The sequence below is a fragment of the Oryzias latipes genome, chromosome 23 (genome assembly GCF_002234675.1).
Source record: "Oryzias latipes chromosome 23, ASM223467v1".
NCBI lineage: Eukaryota > Metazoa > Chordata > Actinopteri > Beloniformes > Adrianichthyidae > Oryzias > Oryzias latipes.
This window is the reverse complement of record NC_019881.2, coordinates 10,324,023-10,349,965: the sequence shown is the minus strand read 5'-3', so window position 1 is coordinate 10,349,965 and position 25,943 is coordinate 10,324,023. Positions and strand designations below refer to the sequence as shown.

At 41.2% G+C, this 25,943-nt stretch overlaps 1 protein-coding gene across 3 annotated transcripts; it reads right to left on the bottom strand.

The window, feature by feature from the left end:
- Positions 1-772: 772 nt before the first annotated feature.
- Positions 773-8,194, bottom strand: LOC111946951. 3 transcript variants are annotated; one of them, XM_023952518.1, is made up of 3 exons: positions 6,023-8,194; positions 4,434-4,568; positions 773-4,307 (listed from the first exon to the last, which is right to left on the bottom strand). In XM_023952518.1, the coding sequence occupies exons 1-3, from the start codon at positions 7,428-7,430 to the stop codon at positions 4,300-4,302; spliced, it is 1,551 nt and encodes a 516-aa protein (XP_023808286.1). In that variant the 5' UTR covers positions 7,431-8,194; the 3' UTR covers positions 773-4,299. The 3 variants fall into 3 exon arrangements, with proteins under 3 accessions (XP_023808286.1, XP_023808284.1, XP_023808285.1); XM_023952516.1 differs by having other exon boundaries at positions 4,434-8,193; XM_023952517.1 differs by having other exon boundaries at positions 773-4,568; positions 6,023-8,193.
- Between the last annotated feature and the right edge of the window lie 17,749 nt (positions 8,195-25,943).

Sequence of the window (25,943 nt, the reverse complement as noted above, 5' to 3'; positions counted from 1 at the left end):
AAATTTAAACCCTGGCTATCCGAAGATTCACAACCCCTATTTGTAACAGTAAACCTTCAGCACTCGTCTGTTTGCTCAGTTGTTGGACAGAACAAGTTAAGAATAAAAGAAAATGGTGATTTTAACATGTTCTTGTAGCATTTTTCTCGTGGTGGGGGACATTTTGTGTAGTACTTTTATAGGAAAAGTGCTTCATATATAAGGTTGGATTTGATTTGACATATTTAAAACAAAAAAAATCAAATTAAAGCCGTGTTTCTGTGTTTATTTTTATTCAAAGTCTGATAAATCAGGAGCAAAAATGCTTGTAACTGTCACAGACAAACTACAGGACACAAGCTCCCTGCTCCACTCCATTCTGATGCACCCACTTACAGACAAAAAGATCCATGAACGTCTTTGTTTTTCTCATCTGAGCTGGAATCTGGATCTGAACTGTACAGCTGGATAGCTCCAATATTGTTTTTGTTGCAACAGTAGTGTTAGGTTGGCGGGGTGAGGAGCTAGTGGGAGAGACTGTAGACAAAGGGATGATGGGAAATAAGTGCAAGCTTTCTACACGCCAACAGTCCCACCCACAACTTAGAGGGGAATTTCTGATGAACTCCTGCCGTTCTGCAGAAACTATGCCCTAGAAAAAAAACCAGTTTTTTTTATGGCTAAAAACTGCATAATCATGGTAAATGGTGAATGGCTTATACTTGGTATGTATTGTAACAGTAAAATATGTCCAACATGTTGCACTCTTGAAAGAGATGAGGAGGCCGCTTGATAGAATTCAGTTGTTTATTAGTCCACCGACATGAAAAGGCAACTGCACTTCCTTTCTCGTTTTTAGCTCACCAGCCACGGACCCTGTTAACGTGCTGGTCTTTCTCAGAAAACTCTCTCTCTTCTCAGAATTTTGCAAGCGCCACCTAGTGGCGTCTTAAAGATGCACAACATGCAAGGTGTTTTGCACAATTAACAAAACAAAACTGTTGTGGGGAGCTTAGCTTCCACATTATCTTGTCCAACTTATAAATAAAAAAATGTCTATTTCCCACACTCTCCCCTCAAAATTGTAATGTCGCCTCGACATTCTAAAATATCTGAGAAAAAAAATGTAAACATCAATTATCAACAGTCCACATATGGAAACAACGTATTACATGAAAGCAGGGTCACACAATGTAGGAGTCAGGAACATTAGTGTAAATCAAGATGCTAACTGGTTACAGTCCACAATACAGCATGTATCTCCTTTTTTTCCATGCTGCATGTCTGTAGAAGATGCCTTTGTGCACGATGACAGTCTCCTACACCAACCACCAACAGAGGGTATCTGCATCTTTCCTGAGAGTAAGGCACTCAACATAGAAATAACCTACCAGTGTAACCCACATGTGGCTCTTTTGCCTGGTAATCAAACATACTAAAATCTTTTTTTTTTCTAAACATAACAAATATTGGTCAATATTAGAATAAGTTTAACATTACAACTATTCATTAACTTAATGTTTTTTTTTCCTTTAACATAGCCTATTTGTTACACTTCATTTTTACACTTAAACATATGAAGTGCTAGGCAGACCTAATTTATCATTGGTAAACACTTGTCTTTTTTTTCTTTGTCGGAAAGGATACTGTTTCACAGAGTTGTAGGGAGGATCTTCCTGGTCACTGGAACTGGACTCAAACGGCACCTCTGCCTGGACCTCATCTTTCTCAGCTGGGTCACCTGGAGCCATTGCATCATCAGGCTCCAGTGCCGGCTGTGGTCCTGCATCTTCATCTGAGTCGCTGTTCTCACTCTCTTGACTTCTTTTGTTGTAGGGGTGAAACACTGGCGCTTCAGCTCTGAGTTGAAGGCGGCTGCGTGTATCCCTTCCAGCTGGCAGTCCGCTAATCGCACGCCAGCACTCTTCATCCTCTTCTTCATCAGCTGAGCTCTCTCGAGTGTTCACCTGATGTTCTTGAGTGTATCTTTTCTTTCTCATTTTTTCTTGTTGAGAGTCTTCTGTGTCCAGCGGGAGAAAGTCACATGGCAAGAGTAAATTTCTGTGCATTACCCGGGTGCGTCCTTTGCCATTTTCAGGTTTAATTTCATACACTGGGGTGTCTTGGTGCTTCCTTTGGGTTACTACATGAACTCGATGTTCCCAGAATGATCTTAGTTTTCCTGGCCCTCCTTTTTCTGTTAGGTTTCTAACAAGCACTCTGGAGCCAGGAAGCAATTCTGCACCATATGTCCTTCTGTCGTACAGGGCTTTTCCTCTCATGGCTTCCTTTTGAGCTGACTTTGAGGCTAGCCTATAAGCTTCAGCCATTTTAGCTCTCCATTTTTCTGCGTAGTCCTGTTGAGATGAACTCTGTTCTCTGGTTTCTAGACCAAACATTAGATCGATTGGGAGCTTTGGGCTGCGGCCGAACAAAAGGTAATAGGGTGCATATCCCGTTGCCTCACTCCTGGTGCAGTTATAGGAATGAACCACCTTGGCAAGAGACGACTTCCAATCAGCCTTGTCTGCTTCTGGCAGGTTTCTGAGCATAGCCAACAAAGTGCGGTTAAACCGCTCCACCTGCCCATTTCCTTGTGGGTGGTAGGGAGTTGTTCTGGACCCCTGGACACCACTATACTCCTGTAACTTTGCAAACAGTTTATTTTGGAACTCTTTTCCCTGATCGTGGTGGAGACGGGTGGGGAACCCAAACCTGAGTGCAAAGTCTCCAAAGATCTTCTCAGCGGCAGTGTGGGCGGCTTTGTTGCGGCAGGGGTAGGCTTGAGCAAAACGTGTAAAATGGTCCATTAAAACCAGAATATACTCATAACCGCCTTTGCATCTTTCCAGATGCAGGAAGTCCACAGAGACTAGCTCAAAGGGGTAGGTGGTGATGATGTTAGTCAAAGGGGCTCTTGTGGGCCTGTTGGGACGCTTGTTTTTTAAACAGCTGCACACCTTTGTGATGTAATGTGTTACATCTTTCTGCATGTTAGCCCAGTAAAATCGCTCTCTGATTAGATTCATGACTCTCTCCACCCCTAAGTGACCCATCTTTTCGTGAAGCTCCTTATAAACTAGCTTGTGATACTTCTGAGGCAACAGCAGCTGGGTGCGGGATGCAGTCTGTCAGTAAATTAGCCCATCCTCACCTTTTTTTAGTTTGTGTTTTTCTCTAAATAATGCTGCAACTTTGCTATTAAGACGTTTTCCACTTTTTGGCCATTGATTTGACTCCACATAGCGCACAACATCTCCTAGGACTGCATCTTCTTCTTGAGCCCTTCTCAAGACTGTTTTTGGAAGTTCAGCAATGGAAGTGACTGCTTGCTCTGTTTCACTGATGAGAGAAGAAATGGTCACTGGACAAAGCCATGGCTCGTTATTTTGAGACTTTACACTGACCGCCTGCACCACACACTGTATTACATCTGGGTGAACATCCTGTATGCATTTGCTCATATACTGCTCCATATCTAGTGGCATTCGTGAGAGGCCATCTGCATCCCTGTTTGCTTTTCCGGGCCGGTACTTAATCACAAACTGAAAATCGGCTAACTCCGCAACCCACCTCTGTGTTGTGGCATTTAACTTCGCCGTGGAGAGCACATAGGTGAGAGGATTATTGTCTGTATAAACTGTAAATGGTGGGGAATAATACAGAAAATCCCTAAACCTCTCACTTATGGCCCATTTCAGTGCAAGGAATTCCAACTTCCCAGAATGGAGGTGATAATTTTTCTCTGGGGCAGTTAGACTTCTGGAGCCGTACGCTATCACCACAAGTTTTCCATTTTGTCGCTGGTATAGCACCGCTCCTAGCCCTTCTTGGGAAGCATCACAGTGGACAATAAATGGCTCCTCAAAGTCTGGGCAACCCAACACTGGAGGCTGGGAGAGAAAGTCAATGAGTTGGCACAAAACTCTCTGATGTTCAGAAGACCAGTTGATTTTGTGTGATGAGGCCAACTACCCAAAGTTACTTTGTTTCTTGGGTTTTTGTTTTATTGTGCCCATTTTGTCATTACTCAGGAGGTCATATAAAGGCTTTGCTATTCGGGAGAAGTTAGGTATATAACTGCGGTAATATGAAACAAAACCTAACAGCTTCCTTAACTCTCCTACTGTTGTGGGCTGATTGTGTTTCAGGGCTTGCACAGGGGCAACATCTGCAGGGTCCATAGTATAGCCTTCTTCTGTGACTAACTTGCCAAGAAAACGTACCTTCTTTTTGAAAACCTCACATTTACGAGGAGTCAACTTCACTCCGTGGCTTTTGTATCGGTGTAGGACGTCTCTTAGATCCCGCAGATGATCATCAAAAGTCTGTGAATGAACAAGATTATCATCGAGGTAAGGCAGACAGATATCATCCCTCAACCCCCACAAACACTCCTCCATTGATCTCTGGAATGCTGCTGGAGCTGAGGACAAACCGAAGGGAATTCTTACCCATTCGAAGAGACCCCAGGGCGTAATAAATGCAGTGAGGGGACGGCTGGATTCTTCCAGGAAGCCCTGGTGATATGCCTTGCCTTGATCGAGGACTGAGAACCAGGCACTTCCCTTCAGACTGTTTAACATGTCCTGTATGCGGGGAATAGGGTGGCGATCGGGTATTGACTTTTTGTTTAGCTCCCTGAAGTCACAGCACAGGCGAAGGCCCCCATCTTTTTTCCGCACACAGACAATGGGACTTGAGTAAGATGACTTTGATTTGGTTATCCAACCCCTGTTTAACAGATCTTCCAAGTATTCTTTTACTTCTTTATGAAGTGGCTTGGGGACAAAAATGTATGTCTTTTTAACAGGGGTGGGGTCGTTCAGTCTTATTTTCAACTGCAGAGAGGGAATTGTACCTACATCATACTCATCACGTGCAAAAGCATCTCTCTCCTCCCTTAAAAGCTGTTTGACTTTGTCTTTCTCGGCTGGAGAAAGGTGATCCAGGGGAACCGGAGGTTCCCAGGCGTCCACCGGCTCCTTTTCAGTGAGGTCTGTTTCTTTGCCTTCTCCGTTTTCCGCCTTTGAGTTTACAGTGTTTGTCCCAACCTGCCCTACCGTAGTGGGTCTCATTTCTGCAGGGTAGATGACCTTGAGTCTTTGCGTTTGCCCAAAAATGGTTTTACCTGGCAGCCGAATGTCATAAGTTGTACTGTTTGTAATTGGAATCGTTACTGCTGCCCGTTTTCCTCTTTTTAACCTTACTACCCCCTTCTGCACCTGTAACCCCTCTGGTAATTGAGTGTGTTGGCTCGGCTCAAACAGTACATCCTGTGCGTCTGTAAGGGTGCCAGTTCGGACAAAACACTTTACTGTTTTAGTTTGGCCAGCAGGAACAGTCACTGTGTCACAACCCAATTTTACAATGCCTTCTCCCAAGCCATCCTCTCCATTTTGCATCACTTTTAAGAAAACTTCAGTCTTTTTACAATCAAAGGAAAAGGCGGTGCTGACTGCATCACTGATTGCATCAGGAGGTTCTATGCCCATCTTAAGGACCTGTTCAATCACATTAAATCCAATTATGGGTTGCTCCGCCACTCCCACTCCGGATGCCACTAACACTGGGACAAGCAGCTCGATTTTCGAACAAGTGTCTGTTGGAAGTTTAAAAGTAACCTCCACCCACCCGGAAAATGGAATTGGTGTCTGGTTTACTGCCCTCCCATCCAACATATCTGGACCAACTAACTCTATTAGATCCCTGACTGTTGTGTTTGGCATGTTGCGTTGTCTCCAAGTCTCATTTATGAGGCAGACCTGCGATCCTGTGTCCCACAAAGCTTTTGTTTCCACATCATTAAGTGAGCAGGAAATCACATATTTTTTTCCAATCAGGTTGAGAAGCTGTGATCTGCGATTTGGGGACAGTAGATTGACACTAATGGTTTCTTTATCCGGAGTTGACTCTGTTTTAGCTGCCAACCTTGCCTCTAATTTCTGAATGCTGTCTGTTACTAGCTGGTAAAGCTCTTGTGTCTCAGCTTGTGTAGGTCTGGTGATGACAGTGCTAGCAGCCATGTTTACTGGCCCTTTACCTTGTGTTTTTCCAGATCTGCAGTCCCGTGACAAATGGCCACTCCTCCCACATTTGAAACAGTGGTCGCATTGCTCTCCATTGTTTGCAGCCTGACAGCTCTTGCACCCTCGTTTCCTGTTGGTTCTGAAATGAAAAGGGGCTCGGGGAGACTCACGAATGGCTTTCTTTATCTCTTCCATTTCCCCTTTAAGCTGTGTTACCATGTCAAGAAGCTCTGATTCCGTGCGTGTTGCATTTGGCATTTCAGGCGTTTTACCTTTTGTCATTGTAGGACATGGTCGGCTACTCACACTGGCCACTGCCGTCTCTGGACCTGCTTGGGCTTCCACTCTGACTTCTTTGACCCTGGGTTCTCTGACGTGCTTTTTGAACTTTTGCTTTCTTTCCCATTCAAGACTAGCAGCTGCATTTATTTTGGCTATCAGGTGCTCATCAGTAACAGCTGGATCCTCCAAGTAGCGCTTTAGTTGATATTTTATATCAGCACTTAACAGTCCAGTTTCCACAGCCCTCAGGAACTTTCTCTGAATCAACTCGGGGCTGTACTGTTCTTCTGCACCAGGCTCTTTTGATGCTAGCAACAGTCTTTCTTTTAATTCAATGGCCCGAAACAAAAAGTTCTGTGGTGACTCATTACATTCTTGGGTGAGATTGATCAAGCAATTGTAAAGATCAGTGGAACTGTCCTCTTTATAATGTCCACGCAGGATTGTCCGCAACTGTGAGAGGGTGAGGTCTGACTTTATCTCCAGCATATCACGCAAGCTGAGACCAGGACTCACTGCTCTGACAACCGCTTCAATGATATCAGCCTCACTGTGATTTTTCTTTAAACCCATGTCAATCTGGTGGATGAGGTTTGAATAAGACAATTTGTCCTTTTGTCCCCGCTCTCCGATCTGGCCATTAATCCGAAACTCTTTTCTAATGCTCACTTCAGGCAGAGTAGGAGCTGGGGGGACCACGTGCTGCGTCAGACTCGGGTGACTTTGTGCTTGGCCTGCCCCTCTCATTGTTAATTTGGCCATTTCTGCTTCAATCCGCTTAGTTGACTCTACGAAACTTTCCTGCAGAACCGCATATTGCTTTTGTAAACTCAAAAGAGCTTCAGCATGATCATGACTTGTGTCTGCGGTTTGAAGCTGCGGTGGCGGGGAAGGCTGCAGCGTGGCTGGCTTAGCCTCATTAGCATAGCTGATTAGCTTTAGCAGAAAAGCGCACGTGGTATCCTCCTCTTCGCTTTCAACAATTTTTTCTACTTCTTCACTTATCAATCTTATCAGCGTGTGCTTTTTGGATAACAGTCCCGGGTCGATCTTCGCAAAAGAGCATACCTTCTGTAGCTGCTCAGGCTGTAGCTGCACCAAGGCTTCACTTAGCTTGTCCTGTAGCTGCTCCAACTCCATCGTGCTCCTTTCCCTTCGGTCCGACTCACAGGCTGTCCATGCACCGCTGAACCATCCTCTGCTACCAAATTTTGTTGCACTCTTGAAAGAGATGAGGAGGCCGCTTGATAGAATTCAGTTGTTTATTAGTCCACCGACATGAAAAGGCAACTGCACTTCCTTTCTCGTTTTTAGCTCACCAGCCACGGACCCTGTTAACGTGCTGGTCTTTCTCAGAAAACTCTCTCTCTTCTCAGAATTTTGCAAGCGCCACCTAGTGGCGTCTTAAAGATGCACAACATGCAAGGTGTTTTGCACAATTAACAAAACAAAACTGTTGTGGGGAGCTTAGCTTCCACATTATCTTGTCCAACTTATAAATAAAAAAATGTCTATTTCCCACAAACACAAGAAGCTATCAGCTCTCATCTGTTTGCTCAGCTGTTGGACAAGACAAGTTAAAATAGAGAAGAAGAAAAAAAGTTAAACCAGTTAACCAATCAGGGACTCAGATTTGGTAGTGAGGTTTGGTGAGCATACTTTTAAAACACTTAGGTTCCCGCGAAGAATTATGTAACACAAAAGTGGGACTTTATTGAAAAGGAAGCACAGACATCTACGCTGCAAATGTCCAATTTAACCTTCATTGTTCAGGAGGATAAAAGTTTTAATTCTGTTCTTGTTTCAGTTATCCAACACTCTCAGATGTTGTCTGGAATGTAGTGGGGTACAGATCACTTCATGCGTTGGGTTCCACTGTGTAGTTTAAGCAAGCTGCGCTTAAGAAAGAGATATTTTCAGGAGTCATGTGAATTACTAAATGAGGGTTGGAGCTGAGCCACATTGATCTCAGATGTAAAGAAGTTTTAGAAAGTAAGTCTGGCTTGGTGATTCCAGGATGTAAGGCTAATTAATCAGAACCATCATTCACTTTGACAAAATAATCTTAGGTCTTCTGTGAGACAAACCAAAATAGAATATCAAAAACAGCAAACCAGAGACTCAGAGGAGTCAGCAAAAGCTACTTTGTATCTCTTTGTTTCTTCTGGCACATCAGGCAGTAGCATCGTCTGACAGAGGAAACCAAAGCAACCCTAAATGAGGATCATTTAGAGTGAAGGAAAAAAGCCAAAACACCCTCAGCAGAGAGAGCCACATGACAGCAAATCCTGACTTTCTATACAAAGACCTCCACCAAATGCACTCCTCCCAAAAATGTCTTCTCGAGGGTGAACAGACACTTGATCAGATCCATTAAACTGCTCCAGGACATGTATGACCCTCTTGACTCTCCACCAGATTCCAAACCATATTTACATACCCAGTACAGTAGATGGATGTATGTCCTACTAAAATCAGATTATCATTTTTCAAAAATAAAAAAACATGAAGGGCTTACCAGAGCTTTGCCCCTTTTTTCTGTGTTCTTGTCCAAAAGCTGTCTTGTAAAGTATTTTGTCCTTAACAGTCTGTCTGTTTATGTTGTAGCTTTATATAACCAACCAAAAATAAGAAGAAAGAGTCTCAGCTCTGGTGATTCGTTTTTCCAGATCCACTTTGGTATGCGGCCTGAAGGACTAGAATGCCTGGAATTTGTGTAACCTTAAGAGGAAAAATTCACAGCGTGTTCTTCTTTTCCTCTGATTTACCATGAAACATTCTTAATAAACTGGTGAATCTATATTCCAATCTTCACCTGCAGCCATGAACTGCAGCTAATGAACAGTTAACATAGATACAGCCGACACAAATGAGCTTCATTTAGCGCAATGGTTCTCAAACTGTGGGGCACGCCTCCTAGTCTTGTCCCAAAGATTATCGCCTCCTAGTCTTGTCCCAAAGAACTTATTATTTCAGACCCGCAAAAAAAATAGCATCTGCTTGCTAATAAAAAATTAGTTGTCATCCATAAAATCAATAGGATTTATTGGGTTCCCTGGATTAAATAAATAAATAAATAGACAGGAGTCTGCTTTAAAGTGAATTTGTTTCCATCATCTCACTCATCATACCTCTGGGTGTTTGACAGACAGAAAAGTCTATTCAAGGTTGTGGAAAACAGACAAAAGATCAAAGGAAACATTACGCATATAAAGGATAAAAATAATGTAATTAAATAATTAAATAAATGTCCTGACAGCATTTTGAATCAATACAAGTACTAAATGAACTCTCGCGACATATCAGCAAAATTATTTTTCTTACACCCCGAGTGATGTGGCTCCCCGTGCTTTCATCTCAGTGGAAACTGATCCAAATGGTTATTAAATAGGTACAGGTTGCCGACCCCTGGTCTAGCACATCCACGTGCATTCCAGGTTTGTATTGTTACATTATCATGTATAAAGTAAAATGTTTTGTTAAAAAAACAATGTTGTTACATAATGAAGAAATAAAGCACTTTATGTTCTTAATTTGTAATTTATTTATTTTTCGTCCTCAAAAATATCGATAAGAGTATTGTTAAAATACCGGATCGATAAGCAGTCTCAATAAGAGTAGTAGTACCGTTAAAACCTTAACGATACCCTACATGTCCTCATTTCAGATGTCTTGGCTTTTCCCTCCAGTGAAAATTTCCCAGTGTGTTCACCTGCCTTCCCTGTAGTGCACACCTGTATGTAATTGTTTAATCAGTCCTCGTGTTTTTAGTCTTCGTCTCCCCTGCACTTGTTACTGGATTGTTTTGTGTGTTTCACAGAGCTAAGAGCATCCTTGTCTACAGAGTTAGTTTGTCGATTTAATCTGAACTTTTCTTTGAAAAATCCTGCATCCTGCCTTTTTGTCCACACTGTATCCTGACACTGATTCAACAAGATTTGAAGAAAGAAATACTCAGGAGTTTAAATTATTTTGTATGTATATGTTTTCCATCATCAGAAAAATGCAATCAGAACATATTAAAAACACCATTTTCTTTTGAGTGTGTCACGAAGGGGGTGGGGGGTGGGGGGTAGAAGAATGACCCAAACGCAGAGATGAGGAGCCAGGAGGTTCCAAGTCAACCAAAGTGTTTAATACTCGAAAAAAAAAAAAACCACTGCAGAGCAGGCAGGCCAAGCTATCAACTCGAACTAGAGATACAAACAGGGAATAAGGATGTATGGAGCAGCACAGGAGGAAGGCAAAGACAGGACTTAAATACACACAGAACAAATAAGACACAGGTGAGAACAATCAGGACAGAAGTAAAACTAGAACTAACACATGGCAAAATAAAACAGGAAACAGAAACTCAAAACACGACAAACCAAAAATAGAAACAAAGGCAAAGAAACTCAACCCGTGACAGAGTGGGTCTTTAAGGGCAGATTGTATGAGGAGAAGACCTGAAGCAGGCCTAGAAAAGTCTGGCTGGTCTTTGCACTCCGCAGGAATAGGGGCATGAAATCCAAAGGAACTCCACATTATTTTATTCATAGACAACAAGACCTTGGAAATCCTCCCTCAGAAGTGTCCGGCCGAAATATTAAATATCCCTTTGGGCTTTTATGCAAGTTGTTAATTTATAGATGGCTAATATTTAGGGACTGAACTTGACTGAATATATTTAATGGAAAAACCCATAAGCAATGAAATGACCATTTAAGAGTTTCAGATGAAGATGTCAGTTGTAGACAAAAGAGCTAAACACAAAAAAAAACCACTAGTTTAAGATGGTTCCTAATATTTACATTTTTTATAAAAATTCTGCTCACAGAAAATCTGATCAACAAGTTCAGTTGGGTATTCTCTGCCAGCAGACATAATTAAGCAAATAGATTTTAATGTGGACTCTGTTCTGGATCTGTTTTCCCTAATATCACTCCCTCTCGCTTGAATGTCTGTAATTCTCTGTGTTTGTGGCTGACAGTTAAACCTTTCCAGACTACAATTAGCTCAGAAGGCAGCAGCCAGGCATCTCTGTGCTGACAGCAAGGAAACAGCACATCCCTCCACTTCTGGAACCATCTCAAGAAGAGATCAGATCTGATAGGTTTCTAATGGCGGTGTAAACTCATCTTTCCAATGCTGAGGTTCCATAAGTCCATGTATAAACATTACTAAACATTTTCTCTTTGCACCCACTCTTCTTCAGCGTCTCCTCCTGCCTCACACACTTTGAGTTTATCTGAATCTAAATCTTTGCTGTTCTACAGGAAAGGAAATAATTTAACTTGAGATCAAGCCAAAAGAGGCTTTGTACATTAATAAATTCGTATTTATGGCTGAGATGTCATTCATTTCTGAATGTAGCTATGTAGAACAAACAGGTGGAAATCAATATTCCCATTCAGCTTACATATGGCCTATATGTCTTATTTAGCACTTCCAGGTTGCTGCCATACGCTTGTTTGGATTCCACCCAAAGAGGCAAGATGTCCACTCGGAAAACGGAAATCTGTTCTCCCCTGCTGTCCTGATGTCTGAGACTGAGCCGATCTCCAGCAGCCCTCAGCAGCGTCCTCTTCTCTGTTCCCGCCAGCCTTTGGCTGTCAATAGCTGCATGCTGTGTGTAGCGTTTTAGCTGTACATTTCCTCCAGTTGAGTCCCAGTCTGATCTCCTAAACGCCCTTATTTGGGAGTAGTTTATTTGCTGTGGCTCTGAGCCAAAGTATAGCAGAAGTTCCTGCTGGCAAGTGCATAAATTCAATGACCGCGTCCCTGTAGTTCAACCTTCATCATGCTCCTGTTTGTTCAGAAGCAACACCTCAACCCAGAGCTTTAGCTCCAGTGTTTCTATTCCTTTAACTACCTTAAGTCATCAAACGTAAAAGCATTTGAAGCCATTCCAGTGGATTCTGAAGCAGAGAAAAGCAGCTTTGTCCTGATATGCAACACTTTACAAAAGTCAAGTCACAGTGATCCAATGAACAAGGACAAATTTACAAACTGTGTCAAAAAGCATGTTATTTAAGAGTCGCTGACAACAGCTCCACTGTTAAAGGGTTACAAAGCAGACTCTGCTTTGGTGTTGAGGCTGAATGTCTCTTAAGCCTTGTTTCCACTAAGCGGTATGGTCCGGTTCGGTCCAGTATTTCCAGCATTTCCATAATAAAAAGGGCCCATTAAGCCAGACCAAATGATACAATTATTGAAGCCTAAACATGGCTATACTTAGTTTGTACATCTCCATCTAGTTTTTCATTCCTTATTCCACTTTAGACCACATAATAATGCTACATCAACTCATTTCTAAATCCCTCCTTAACCTCCTCGTACAGGTAGACCACTGCAGAGTGGACCATCATAGTATAATCAGTCTCACAGAGGGGAATAAATCGGTTTCTATGGAAACACCCATTAGGTACATTCCCCATGAATCCCAGAGCACAGGAGGCGAGCTGCCTAATTTGCCAAAATTCATTCATCATAGTTTTCCATGTGCAATCCGAAGGAGGCCGCCCAGAGCAACAAACTGCAGCCAGCTCTGCAGTTTCAGAAGCTCCGAGCAATTCACATTTAAATTTAGTCTTTCGGCTGACACTCTTATGCAGGGTGACTTAAAAGTGAGAAACAACATTACAGATTCAGTAGACGCTTGGGCACTGAGGGCTACATCTGTTAAAGAAAACAAGGGCAAGTCTAACAGATATTAAAGACAGATCCTGTCAGGACTGTTGGGGAGACTGAGCTGGGTCATTTTTATGAGGATGGCTGAGACTGCAATTAAGAAATCGTAATTTATATAATGAAAAAAAAATTGGCAAGAACATAGTGAACATTTATGATAATTGTTCTGTACATCTGCTTTTATAAACCTTGTCCTATGTCTTTTTAAGTTCAAATGTTTGCTCTGACAGCTGCATGTTTTTTTTATATTATTAAAATGACCATTGCATAATCTTGATCAGCAAGTAAAAAAGCTAAAAATCTTTGCCAATATTAGAAGAAGAATTTTTTTTAGCTCTGTTCTGCTAAATGTAGCTGAGTCAGATAAAGACCTCTTTGAAAATTACAATGGGAAAATGGTTATATTAGTGAAATATTATTAGGTTCAGTGCCAAAAATATGTTTTTGTGCCCACTGTCTATGTCTTTGGTTCATTGTCTTTGCATTTGTCTTTGTTAATTTCATTACTCCCTGTCGTCTCACGACGTCATCAGGAAAGTCTTTAGCAACCGTTGCTAGTGTCGTTAGCTACGTCGTTCATTTCACTATGTCGTGTCATTAGATCTTGTCGTTTTTCGAATTTTGCCAAAGTCGTCAGAAAAGTACATTCTACGGCCGGTAAATTGTAACACAGCACATGTTTATTAAAACATGTTTATTAAAGCCAGTGCTTGCGTTAGCCATGACAAACAGGTTTTTTGTTTTTTTTTAAATAACTAAAAATCTGCAATTCCTTGATTAACCACAAGGGACAGGTTTCAGAGGCTAGTAAAGTAGAATTAACTTCCATTTTCAGAAAGTACATTTTGTATAACAGATATTTAAGTCTGCTTCATCCATGTTCTGTATAAATGTGATATTTTGTTGTTTTGTTAAGGTATTATGTTAGATCACGATAAAAAACCGAAATGAGACATCTCCTCACCTGCGTTGCATCAGTAATTTCTACATTGTGTCAAACTTTACACTAAATTTAAAAGAAATGTTTCTGCTGCAGATGACAAACCCTCAAGGACTTCTCTGTTTCAGTAAGTGCAACATTTTCTGTGAATATGTTTGATTTAGTTTTGATGTAAACAGAGCGGCAGATTGCATCAGACAGTATAGGAAGCACAGATGCGGCATGCCAAATGCCAACAGTCAATGCCAAATTCCAACAGTCATCATTTTTATGGCAATTTTTTTTAGCACAAAGGATTAAAATGTGTTTTTTAGTTTAGTGCTGGAACTTAAACCTGCTTACAGTCAATTAAGCTTGTTTAGTTTAATATTAGTGTTCACATCATGCAAAGTATTGCATGAAGCTCTACGATCTGATGCACTTTAAATCAGTTTAGAAAGAAAAGAAAAAAACTACTCGGTACCAACGCTTCATCCTGATCGTCTGTGTGAGTACGTAATTAAATTCACTCCTGAGGAAAATGTGAGTGTTGGAGAGAAACCGGATCACAGCAGGTGACTGAAAAAGCAAGCAGCTTCTTCACTGGACAGTGGGACTTTAACAGGGGAAACAAAAGCATTGTCAAACAGAGCTTCTGGTTTTATTTAACCCAGGCTGAAATTTGTTTTTGTTACTGATTACCATTGCAGCAACCGTTTAACTCTGAGAAAATATTCATTTATAAAAAATAGGAGCTCAATTTTTGGCGTTGTGCACCAGAAACGGTTTAAATAATTTTTCCATGTAATACATATTTACTTTAGTTTCTGATTTATATTTTAAGGTAGTGTTCCATGAACCCTGGGACCTGCTCAATTGTAACCTTACTTTAAAAATTGACTTTAGTTTGAAATAAATGGAAGAAATTTTGGTATTTTAAATTGCATTTATCATACAAAATCAATGTTTTGAGCTTTCATTTAAGTGTATTATAATGTGAGTTCCTCACTTTAAACAACCCTAAAGTGGTATTTTGATCAGTTTACGCATTTTTGAGTATTCCTCTAAAAACCTGCTCTCTGAGCACCAGCCCCTCTCAATCCACGAAAACAAGGGGGTCCTCACATAGTGACATCACAAAGTGAGGAACCGCCCCTTTCGTGAAGAGTCTGCACTGGCAGCTACGCCCCCAGGCTAACACACACCCACTGTATCCGGGGAGCTAGCGGTGATCGGTTAAATACTTTCATTTTATATGCAAAATTCTAGGTTTAAGGCTTTGAACCATCACTCCAGAATTCACTGGGTGATGTTAGACCAAAGTACGACAGTTTCAAGTTCCTAACAGGGATGAGCATTTCCAAAGTGGACGTTCAATCAGTTGTCACACACCTTGGTATCCAGAAGCACAAATTGGCTAAAAACTCGTCTTAAAATTCATATGGCATTTTTCTATATACAGACAGATTTTCTCATTTTTATAAAATTAAAATAAATAAATGATACAGTGTGGATTTTTAATATATACCATGCAATTGAACATCACGACTCTGACTGTAAATTCAATTATTATATTATGAAATTGCACTAGGGGTGCTAAAAATCCTCATCCTCATCCTTCCTCTCACTCATGGTGCAGAAAGAATTAAACAAAATAAGGTAAAATAACTCAGCAAAACATAGTAAAACAGCTACAACTAAACATATTTAGACAAAAACCTAGACTTGTACTCAAATCCATCCAGACAGGAAAAGGCAATGGTATCCCACAATTCCTTGCGCTGCCGATCTAACAGCAGCACCAAAGTTACACCTACTTAATTTAATTATTTGAATAAAGGTAAAATAAATATCTGATAACTGTGTTATTTTAAGTTGACTGAACCTAAAAAAAGTATTCATCTTAACTAAAGCAAATAATTAAGTTAGGTTAATGTAAAAAAGTTTATCTCTACAAGATCGATACATGGTCTTATCACCCTCTCATGGGGGAAAAAGTATTATCTGATTATCTTCATCCACTAAATCATTTTCAAATGGACACGCCATGCTGCTTCACCTCTCTGAAAACAAACTAACCTTCAACTAAACCTGCTCCAGACCAGGTTATGTTCAGAGCATGAGTTGCAAGCATACCCTGAAACATACATCCATTTTTGGAACCGAAAGCTGAGGATATACGCCCCCTTAGCCTCAAACTTACCGTGGTAACTCACATAACCTGCTTTTTGGAATACCCTCAAAGATGGAGAGTTTTGAGAAAATTGAAGAAAACTGTAGATTTAATGGCACCTGGGCAGATTTTTTGCTTTCAACGAATTTACCAGTATGCTTTATATGTCATGAGGAATTAGCAAAAAACAAAGTCTCAAATGTAGCAAGATATTCCAGAATAAACACGCAGCTTTTACCCAAAAACATCCTGATCCAGATTAGTAAAACAGTTGTTTGTTGACAAAAATCCATCGGAGAAGCGGATAAACAGCAAGTTAATTATAACATATTTGCTAGTTTTGTGGCCTATCTGGAAAAAGTTCTCATCGGACCCCATTAAATTAAAGAGGATTTTTTTTGAAAAATGAAAAAAACAAATAAAATTATGCAATTCACTGCAAACACAGTGTTTTCCAAAGGGTGTTGAGGCTTTCTGTGGTTCAATTTCTGTGGCAAACTAATCCAAATTGCCCTTTGAGTGGTAAAGGTTGCCGACCCCGGTGCTAGTGCAATTCCTTTCTTTGCAGTCAAAGTGTCATTATTTCTGTTCCATCAGTTGTAATGATCACCCAAGAACAACAGTTAAAACTAGAGCTGAGAACAATCGGGCATTTGATAGCTCATTAAGAGCTGGTGAACAAGGTCAAGGTCACTTTGTGGTTCCAGGCGTTTGAGTTTTAAACCAGTCTAGTTTACTGTTTAACCCATCTTACATCTGAAAAGTCAATAGTCAGAATCCTCACTCCCACTCCACTTAGTAGGACATGCTCACTTCAAAGTCACAAGTCAAGAGAAGGTCTGCCTTAGAAACATTTGCAGCCTTCCTCAGACAGCAAATGTTGCCTCTGTGGCTGCTCCTGTGAGACACACATCATTAATACATCATCTGTCATCAATCCAATAAGATGTTCTATCCACTGAACTTTGTTTTCTTTAGAGGTCACCTGATGACCAGGCGTTTTTTTTCCTGTGATGCAGACTCCAAGCTTCCTCAAAGCTGGTTTCATCCTGCAGCATGTAATCGATTATCATGTCCAACAATGACTACAGTGTTGGCAGGGCTGCGTGAGGGTGGATTAAAAAAAGAAAAAAAAGATTCAGACTGCTCAAAACAGTGGGATTTGCATGGGTTTAGCAATTAGCTACAAGAGCTACTTGAAACACAGTGTATGTGCTTACATAGATGCTTACAGAGGGGGGTTTACATGTAAAAGCAGTGAAATCGATTCTGAACCGTCAAATATTAATGTTCTCATGTGATGCATCAGTAAAAAGTTACCGACACAAATCTTAAAAGAGTGTCTTCCAAAAATGAAAAAACATAGGCTGAAAGTCTTGGCCTAAAGCAGCCCAACTAAAGACTTGTTGGAAGCAGGTTTGGCCAATTCTGTAAACTGTTGCACCAAGCTCAGCATGGCTGTTCATGCGTCTGCAGGGCAGAGAAATTACATTTGCTAACCTAAGTAACACCATTGCATGAAGAAAATTAGGCCTCTGCACAGAGGGGGGCAAAGGGGTGGGGCACAATCATTTACATCTAAACTTATGCATTATGAATGAGATAATCATGTGGCGGTTTCAAAGAGGAAGCTCCTCCGAGCAGCAGGAGAGGAGAGTATTAGCTGTTCATTAGCATCCAGGCAGGAAGCCGTGAGCGCATTGATTCAGTATGTGTGCGGCTCAGCGACCCACGTCTGCGGCCTGCGCACATTAAAGAACCGCTGTCTCCGCCATCATAAACTGCTGATGTAGTGAACTCACCTGATTTATGACTTAAGAGGCCGGAGACACACCACATGCACGTAATGGAGACATTATCAGGCGCAAACAAAAAGGTTAAAATGGGGGTAATGAACCGAGAATCTGCAAGTTAAAAGAGCCCTGACTGAACGACGGAAAACTCACCACTTAGCTTAATTTTACTGCAATTTAGCTAGAATGACACCAATGATGAGGGAATAACAGACAGATGCAAACATTTAAGTTAAAGAAAAAACTGTCACTTTCTCCTTCCTTGAAAAGGAGAAAAGCCATGTTACAAGCCTCGTCGCACAGCTGGTACCTACATTTTGCGCATACTGCACAGATAAAAATTGGTCATACGTGATTATACTTGGAAAAAGTTGTGGTCTTTTTTTCACTAATGTTTGACAAATGAACCACATTAAAACCACAAATAAAACATTCAAAGCACACGTAAATCAACGTAGAACATGAACCGTGTTACCACCCTGATTTGTGCGTCAGTTATACACAATTGCATACATTTTAGGCAACATTTACGTAGAAACTATGTAAAATATGCGTAAACTGCATAATTGTCAACCAAACAAAAGTTTTTCACTGTTAAAAACAAATTCACATGAAGACCGGTCAAAATCCTTGACGGACATCTGCACAGATGGACAAATGACGAACACAAGAAACACTAATGATCTACATATATGTATGTTTGTACACATGTATCAAGAAAGACTGAAATTTCATATGTGGAAAATGCGCAAAATGTACATAGCAGCTGTGTGACATGACCTTAAGGCCTTTGTCACAACTGCCCCAATGGGTGGATACAAGCTGTCTGTGGGTAAACAGGTAAATCTGCGTGGGACGAGCAGGTGACCCGTACAGTATTTTCGTAGAGAACCCAGTGATCCCGTAAGGCAACACTTTTCATGCACATTTTTTTCTACAGGCCTGCGGTGACCGGTTGTTGTGAACACTTAAGCAACACTGAAGGGTAGGTAAAAGGGAAGTGCAATAGGTGAGACGCAGGTGTGTCATGCAGATTTTTCTTTTTTTGACCCCTTAATTACTGCGAACAGGAAGCCTGTAAGTGCTGTTCGGGTGATAAGTGGTGCTCGATGGGCATCCCTTGCGTGCAGCCTGACTGTTAGAAATTATGTAATAAGATGATCAGAGCATAGTTTGTTGGGGTATCCTTCAGGATTCTTACAAGCACTTACGTATCACGTGCACACCCCGTGCATGCAGCATTTGTTCGTGGTCAGTAAGGAGCCAGTGCGCACACTTCACTTTTTGACTGCTGCGTAAGGGACTATCACCCAATACATCATAATTGCAACTTACGTTGTCCTTAAAAATACTTCAGGATACATTCACCGCATGCACGGCAACGAGGTGGTCTATTTTTATGAGGCGGTCGCACAGGCCTCAAGGGCACTGCAAGACAGTATGCTCCTCCTGAGATGGAGCCCCTCCTCTCTACAACCCTCCATGAACCCGAACAACCCAAAACCCACAGCACCTGAACAGGTCAATCCCCTTACAGATGCATGTGACTAAAGCTTCAACTACAGATGGTGTGTTGCATAATTAAGTAAGGTCCCATTCACTCCAATGAAAAACAGCTCAATGACCCAATTACATTCTTAAACTTTAATTCCAAATTATTCAATTTATCTCCTCATATACAATTTTAAGTCATTTTTGAGATAAAATTGAGAGAATGGTCTCTAAACTTGCCAGTAAAACTCTTATCCAATAGTCAGCCGCCTCGGTTTGTCCTGCCTAGTTGGCCATTTTTGAAAATGTCCTTTTTCAGTGATAACTGCAGTAAGAATCTCAGAACTGCACCGACCAATGTTGGGATTTATTTTAAGATGAGGTTTGATGTGGATTTTCAGGCCAAAATATGAGAATGGAGCTGAAAACTGTCTTTAAATCAGCTCAATAATAACTAAGAGTCAGTCATGTCTTGCATAGGCACTACTTTACTACCTCATTAAGCTTCTGTCTGCAAGACTGGCATCCTTCTCTCTCTCCTTACCCTCCACTCCACAGTAAAGGAAGTAGCCATAGCCATGTGTTTTCATCCACAATGCTGACCATGATGGAGGCATTGATTTAGCTAATCTGAATGGATGTATTACCATTCATTTGACAAGAAAAAGAAAGTTTGATAAAGACTATTTAAAGACCCACTCCAATTAGAAAAGTGTGTTTTTGGTGTTTTTAACATGTTCTTGTGGCATTTTTCTGATTGAAGCACATTTATTAAGAAAATTAAGACTAAAATTCCAATTCTAAATATTTCTTTATTCAAATTGTGAATCAAAGCAGATGAAAAAATGGCGTATGAAAAAGTCTGTAAGTGTGATGTACAAGTAACAACAGTTGACCACAAGCTCCCCGCTCCACTCCTTTATGTTAAATAGATCCATGAATGTCTTTGTTCTCCTCGTCTGAGCTGGAATCTGGATCTAAGCTGTTCTGCTGGATAGCTCCAATATTGCTCACCATTTTTGTTACACCGCTAATATTAGGTTGGGGTTGTGAGAGGCTATAAGCTAGCAGGAGTGAGTGTAAACAAAGGGATGATGGGAAATGAGCAGAGGCTTTCTTACGATCACAACTCAGAGGTGAATTTCTGATGAGCTTTTGTGGCTTTGCAGAAACTATGTCCTAGAAAGCAACGCAGGTTTTTAGATTTGGCTAAAAATTGCATCATCGTTATCTAGAGGCCCCTGGAAACGCTCTGAAAATAGATCAGAGGAGGATTTTAAGATAAGAAACCCATAAAACATCCCGGATGGAGAAGATCAGAAACAATTCCACTTACTAACTTGCTTTTTTTATAGTTTTTTTTCATATTTTGTCTCTTTTCTTTAGCAGATTTGAACTAAACTAAGTTGATCTTATCTCAGCCCCCACCCACCCACCCCTCTCTATACTGTTTGTTCCTAACAAGACTAAAGAGGACTGACATTAAAACCATCAACTATTTTTTTTTTTTGCTCTTCATCTTCAATAAAACAGTGGTCATTACTCACCAATGAAGCCTAATCTCTATGTCCCAGCACTCGAGGCAGCTGTGCTTCAGTTTGATTACATTCCCTGTGAGGAGATGAGCATGACCTCCTGTTGAAATGCCCCCCCACCTTTGCCCTGTTAAATCCAGCTTGACGGTGGCGTGGGATACGATTGGATCTGGTTATCTCCCTCGTCATGCTGTGTTCTCCCATCTATGGAACTGCAGCTGAAAACAGTCAGCTGATAATCTTCTGACCACAGGAAGATCCAGAACGCCCTAAAAGCTGCTCCCTCAACTCTAAAAATGTCCCTCAACCTTGAAGACGGAGGCTTTTGTTGTCCTGGTTTCCTCTCTTTTTCCTCTCTTTGCACTTCCTGTCTCTTGAACAGAACATGAAGACTTTTTTTAAACTATAAGAAGATCAATTCCTATTTTGTCTCCATTTGTAGATTTGAGTCCCCAACATCCATCCGTTTATCTTTGTACGGGACAGCTCCAGGATTATAGGATCCTCCGGGCAGCTGTGAGGCGTTACAACAGCAGCTCCTCCAGATAAGTTAAAGGGTTGGTCGTAGGGGTGGGGGAGCAAGGGAGAATTGATCTGTTAGAAACTTGGAAGGAGAACACATCCAAGGGAATGATAGCCTTTTGCTTTTCATGTACTCCAGAGGAGATTAGAGCTAAACTCCAACAAGTCGCACAGAAAGAAAACAAATCTCTTTGGGAAAAGAGCGGGATTAAGGAGGAGGAGGAAAAGAAGAGTCAGACAAGGCCAATGCATGAAATCTTTTCTTTCCCCTTTTCATCACTTACATTCCTGTATGTGAAATATGAAAATCCAATTAGAGCTCCATCTCACACAATCCACAGCTCAGTATCAGACCTGGGAGGGGAGATTGAGGAGGTTAAGGACGGCGCTGTGACATTTCTGTTCAAGGAACATGGGGATGGCGTTAATTTAAACTCATGTTAGAGATGAACTTTCTTCAAAGGTCTCCAAACCTTCTTCGCAGGTTTGGTGTTTAAGAAAGACAGGAGGCATTAAGCGAGAAACATGTTTCAAAAAGAAGTGTGACATAAAGGATGGTGATAGAAAAATAAAGAAACTGAAGAAATGAAGAACCTCACACTATCTTCATCCATATAGTGCTACAGGAAAGCAGCTATGGAAGCGAATTAAGGACGACAACTGTAGTCCTAAATCACTAGCATTCATAGTTCAGTTGCAAAGAAAAAAAGAAAAATAATTATAAAAAAACAGAAAAAAATTATAGTGAAAAGTTGGTCAAAAATGTCTAGAAAAACAAAAAAACAATATAAAAAATCATTGAAAGAAAAACAGACTGCAAGCCTCAAAGTTGACCACTATGGAGGGATTTTTGTGTCGGTATTTCAAGCGCATCACTCACTTCTTTTTAAATTATTTTGCTCTGGAAACAGAAAAATGCACAATTTTCACTTGAGTGAAATAAAAATTACAAAAAATGACTTTTAATATTTAAGTATTCGGCATCAGTGTGTGAATGTGTGTGTTAATGGGTGAATGAGACAGTGACTCTAAAGCGATTTGGGCCTTCGAGGAAGTTATAAAACCACTATACAAGTATGCGCCATTTACCATTTACCCTCAACCCTCATGTCCATGTCAGTGACTGGCTGGCTTTGAAATGATGCATGCCCTGTTCTGTTTCAAGTGCAGAAGATAGATATGTTGAAATTTTTGGCCTCACAGTTTAAAATAACTTGTTTGACGCTTAAAACAATGAGTGTTGTGCTTGGAATAATGGCACAAAAATCACGTTTTATTCAGGGCATGGAGCGGAGAGCCTCTTACACGTGGGGAGGGCTACGGATGAAGCCATTTTGGGAAATGGTGGTTGATAATTTTACAGATGAGCTTTGGATCCAACAATTCTACATCACACGCTCAACTTTTGATGAGCAGGTGATGCTGTGGGACCTCTGGTTGCGCCCGCTGTGGAGTAACCAAGGCACCCAGTTCCTACTAAGAAGAGCATTGCCATTCGGTTGTTGGTAACAAGATTTGGGAAATATATAAATTTCGATATACCTCAAAAACCACTTCCTCCAAGCACAAAAGCCTTTTTTGTTTAATGCAAATCCAATTTCCCAATTTCTCAGTCAATGTAAACTCAGCTAATGACATGGACACATTGTGTTTTGTCAACTTTTAATTGGAGCTCAACTTATTGTTTTAATGAGAAGACAAGGTTAGTTTGTAGTTTATTGTGCTTTTGTAGTTATGAAGATAGAATGAAAGTCAAGGAAAATATTAGAACAAAGATCACCCGTGTTTTTTATGCATTGTTTTTGGCTCATAAAAGTAGACATGCACCAGTTTTTTTTCTTTCCCGCCTAAATTAATAAAAACCCCTTTAGTTTCAGATCTGTAAAATGTTCAGAAACTCGTTCAAAATGATGTTTCTATCGTTATTGTGCAGTAAAGCGCTCTAATGCATCGCAGATATTAACATGAAAATCCTCCATGTGCACCTCTGAGCAATACAAAAACTGATGACCTCTGCATTAGTCGGAGGACAGCAAACGGCAGTTTTCATTACGGTTTTATCAACATTCTGTTTTCTGCCATCCTTTTTCTTCTTTCTAAAATATCATCTGGACTTATTTAAATTCCCTTTAAAGTTTTGAGGTCAACCAGATCCTTTAAATTTTGATGAAGTGAATGCTTAGAGGATACAATAGTGATTCATCAATCTAGGGGAAATTTTGGAATGCTTATTTTTAATGCCAGAAATTCTCCTTTTGTAGATTACATTTTCTTTAGTCACCTGTTCTGTCAAAACAGTGGTGGCTCTTTGTTTCTTTTCTGTTAAAGCTGCTGTGTACATTCGATAGTTTAACCAGTGTTTGGACTGGTCCTTCGTTGGACCTGTCTCTAATCTGTGGACATTTTACTTGTTTTGGACTCTTTTATGCAGCATCTGTGGCTCCTTTTCTGACTTTAATTCACTTGGTCCGGAAACGGCTCGTGTCGTCACAACCGCATGCTCAGCTGTCTGGTTCTGCTCCACCCTTCCTCCCTTGTGGCAAGCTGGTGTGTGGACAGTCACCCCTCTCTGTGTTCCCCAAAGAGTCCAGCCCTCGCCTTCGGGGAACTAATGTCAGTCAACCTTGTGAATGTGTTAGCTTTGTACGCTGCCCGTCTTCTTAACATAACAGATATTTTGTTATTCTCTCTCTCTGGTTGGTTTAGGGGTTTCTGGCTGGTTTGTGGGGGCTATGTGATGGGCTCTTTCCAGGGCCCCGTTTTCGAGTCAACCCCTAAGGGTGGACTATCGGAAGTATTCAGGTTTGACGCGACTTATATTAGACCTGTCGGCGCCTCGCAGTTCATCCATTCTGGGCAGCAGCCTAATTCCTCATATTCCCTCCGGTTTTGTTTGTTTTTTGCACTTCGGCTGACCATGTCATCTCAATGATTAATTCCAGCGGACGCAATGCATGGCTGGGGAAGGCGGATTTCGCAGATGTTCTCACTGTTCTGCCTTTCCATCCCTCCCAGTGGCATCTTCTTGGCGTTAGGTGGTGCTTTAAGTGTTATTTATCAGTTTACCTTTTGGCTGTCATAACAGTCCTCATGTTTTCAACTTTATTTGTCAGAAAACCTGTGCTGGACTTTGTGTAATCCTATGGAGTCCCCTTCGTTTTGCATCTTCTGGATGATTTCTCGGTGGTCGATTTTCCTACTTTATCCCCGGTCTTTGCATCTCTGTGGTCGCGACTCATTTTCAAATCTGGGTTTCCACTTTATCTAAGTAAGACGTATGGTCCTCCACCCGTCTGAACTTATTTTCTACCATGGATCTCTGGTTCATTGATGCAAGCCTCTCCTCCCACTATCAAGTCCCTCGCATTCGTGCCGTGCATTGTTTTTTCAATCTTTGGATGTATAAAAAGGGATTTTGTCGCTGTTGGGCCACCTGAATTTTGCTATGTGCATTATTCCCCACAGTCATTTGTTCATCTTGTTTTCTTGTTCTAGGTAGTTCAGAAACAATATCACTGACGCTCTCTAGCTTCAGTTCCAAGAGTTACATTTTGTGTCCGCAACCCAATCGTTAATTTGCCCTGCTTTTAAGCAGATGACACTCGACTAAGAGTATCTCCATTTAGAGACTTGTTGTACTTCGCCTCTAAATGCATGAGGTTCGGCCAGGCTAAAATACTATTAAAACCTGTGATCCCCAATGGATCTCAAATTGTTCTTCCTTTGCCAGTATCCAGACACCCCTTTGCTATTTGATATTTCAGTAGTCTGTGCTTTTGTTGTCCACCTATTTGGGAACCGCTTATATCAAGCATTAAGCATCAAATCCAGCCGAGCTGCCGTCCATTGCTATGTGAGATGTCGAACTTCCTCATCTACGAATCTCCTTGGCCCTTGGATACCCTTCCATTCGCCTGCTCCTTGATGGCCTTCTAAAGGTGCGCCCCTCCGGAAATGACAAAAGGTTACTTTTCTCTTACCATTGGTGCATATACAATTTTGGCGTTAGGATTACGTGAAGGTTCCATATTTCACTGTCGATTCTCTGTTGGATTCTGTGCTTATGATGGCTTTCTATGGTGCGGTGAATACACACATAGAACCCTCTCTTTAAACTCACTACTTGATTTCACTTTATCAGATTTGTTCTGTAAAAGCACCTTTATTGTCATGGTTTGAGACTTTGAAGCAGACCCAGATGCTGGAACCCGGAAGGATAAAAGGAGAGATTTATGGTAAGTATTTTAGATTTATTTGTCTTGCAGGTGGTTTTCCAAAACCACCTGGTTTTCTGAACTTTGGTTTCAGATTGCAGGTGAGTAGCAAGAAGATGTGGCATGGCTGGAGGACTTCTGTGAAGACTGTGAGGGCATGAACAGCTGACGAGGCAAGCGTGGAATGATCGGACCATCCCGGAGGGAATCCCAGGTAGCCCTCGTGGTGATAACATCCATGGAGGAGCAAAGAACTGGCGACGAATACTGGCTGTGGATCTCCTTAATAAGGCAGCAGGGCTAATGATGTGAGTGGCAATAGCTGAGAATCCTC

Excerpts from the sequence above, each read along its gene's own strand:
- LOC111946951 (XM_023952516.1), bottom strand. The coding sequence starts at position 7,430 with ATGGAGTTGGAGCAGCTACAGGACAAGCTAAGTGAAGCCTTGGTGCAG. Across the intron at positions 4,308-4,433 it reads CCTGGGGTCTCTTCGAATGG|ACTTTTGATGATCATCTGCG; the intron begins GTAAGAATTCCC and ends GTTCATTCACAG.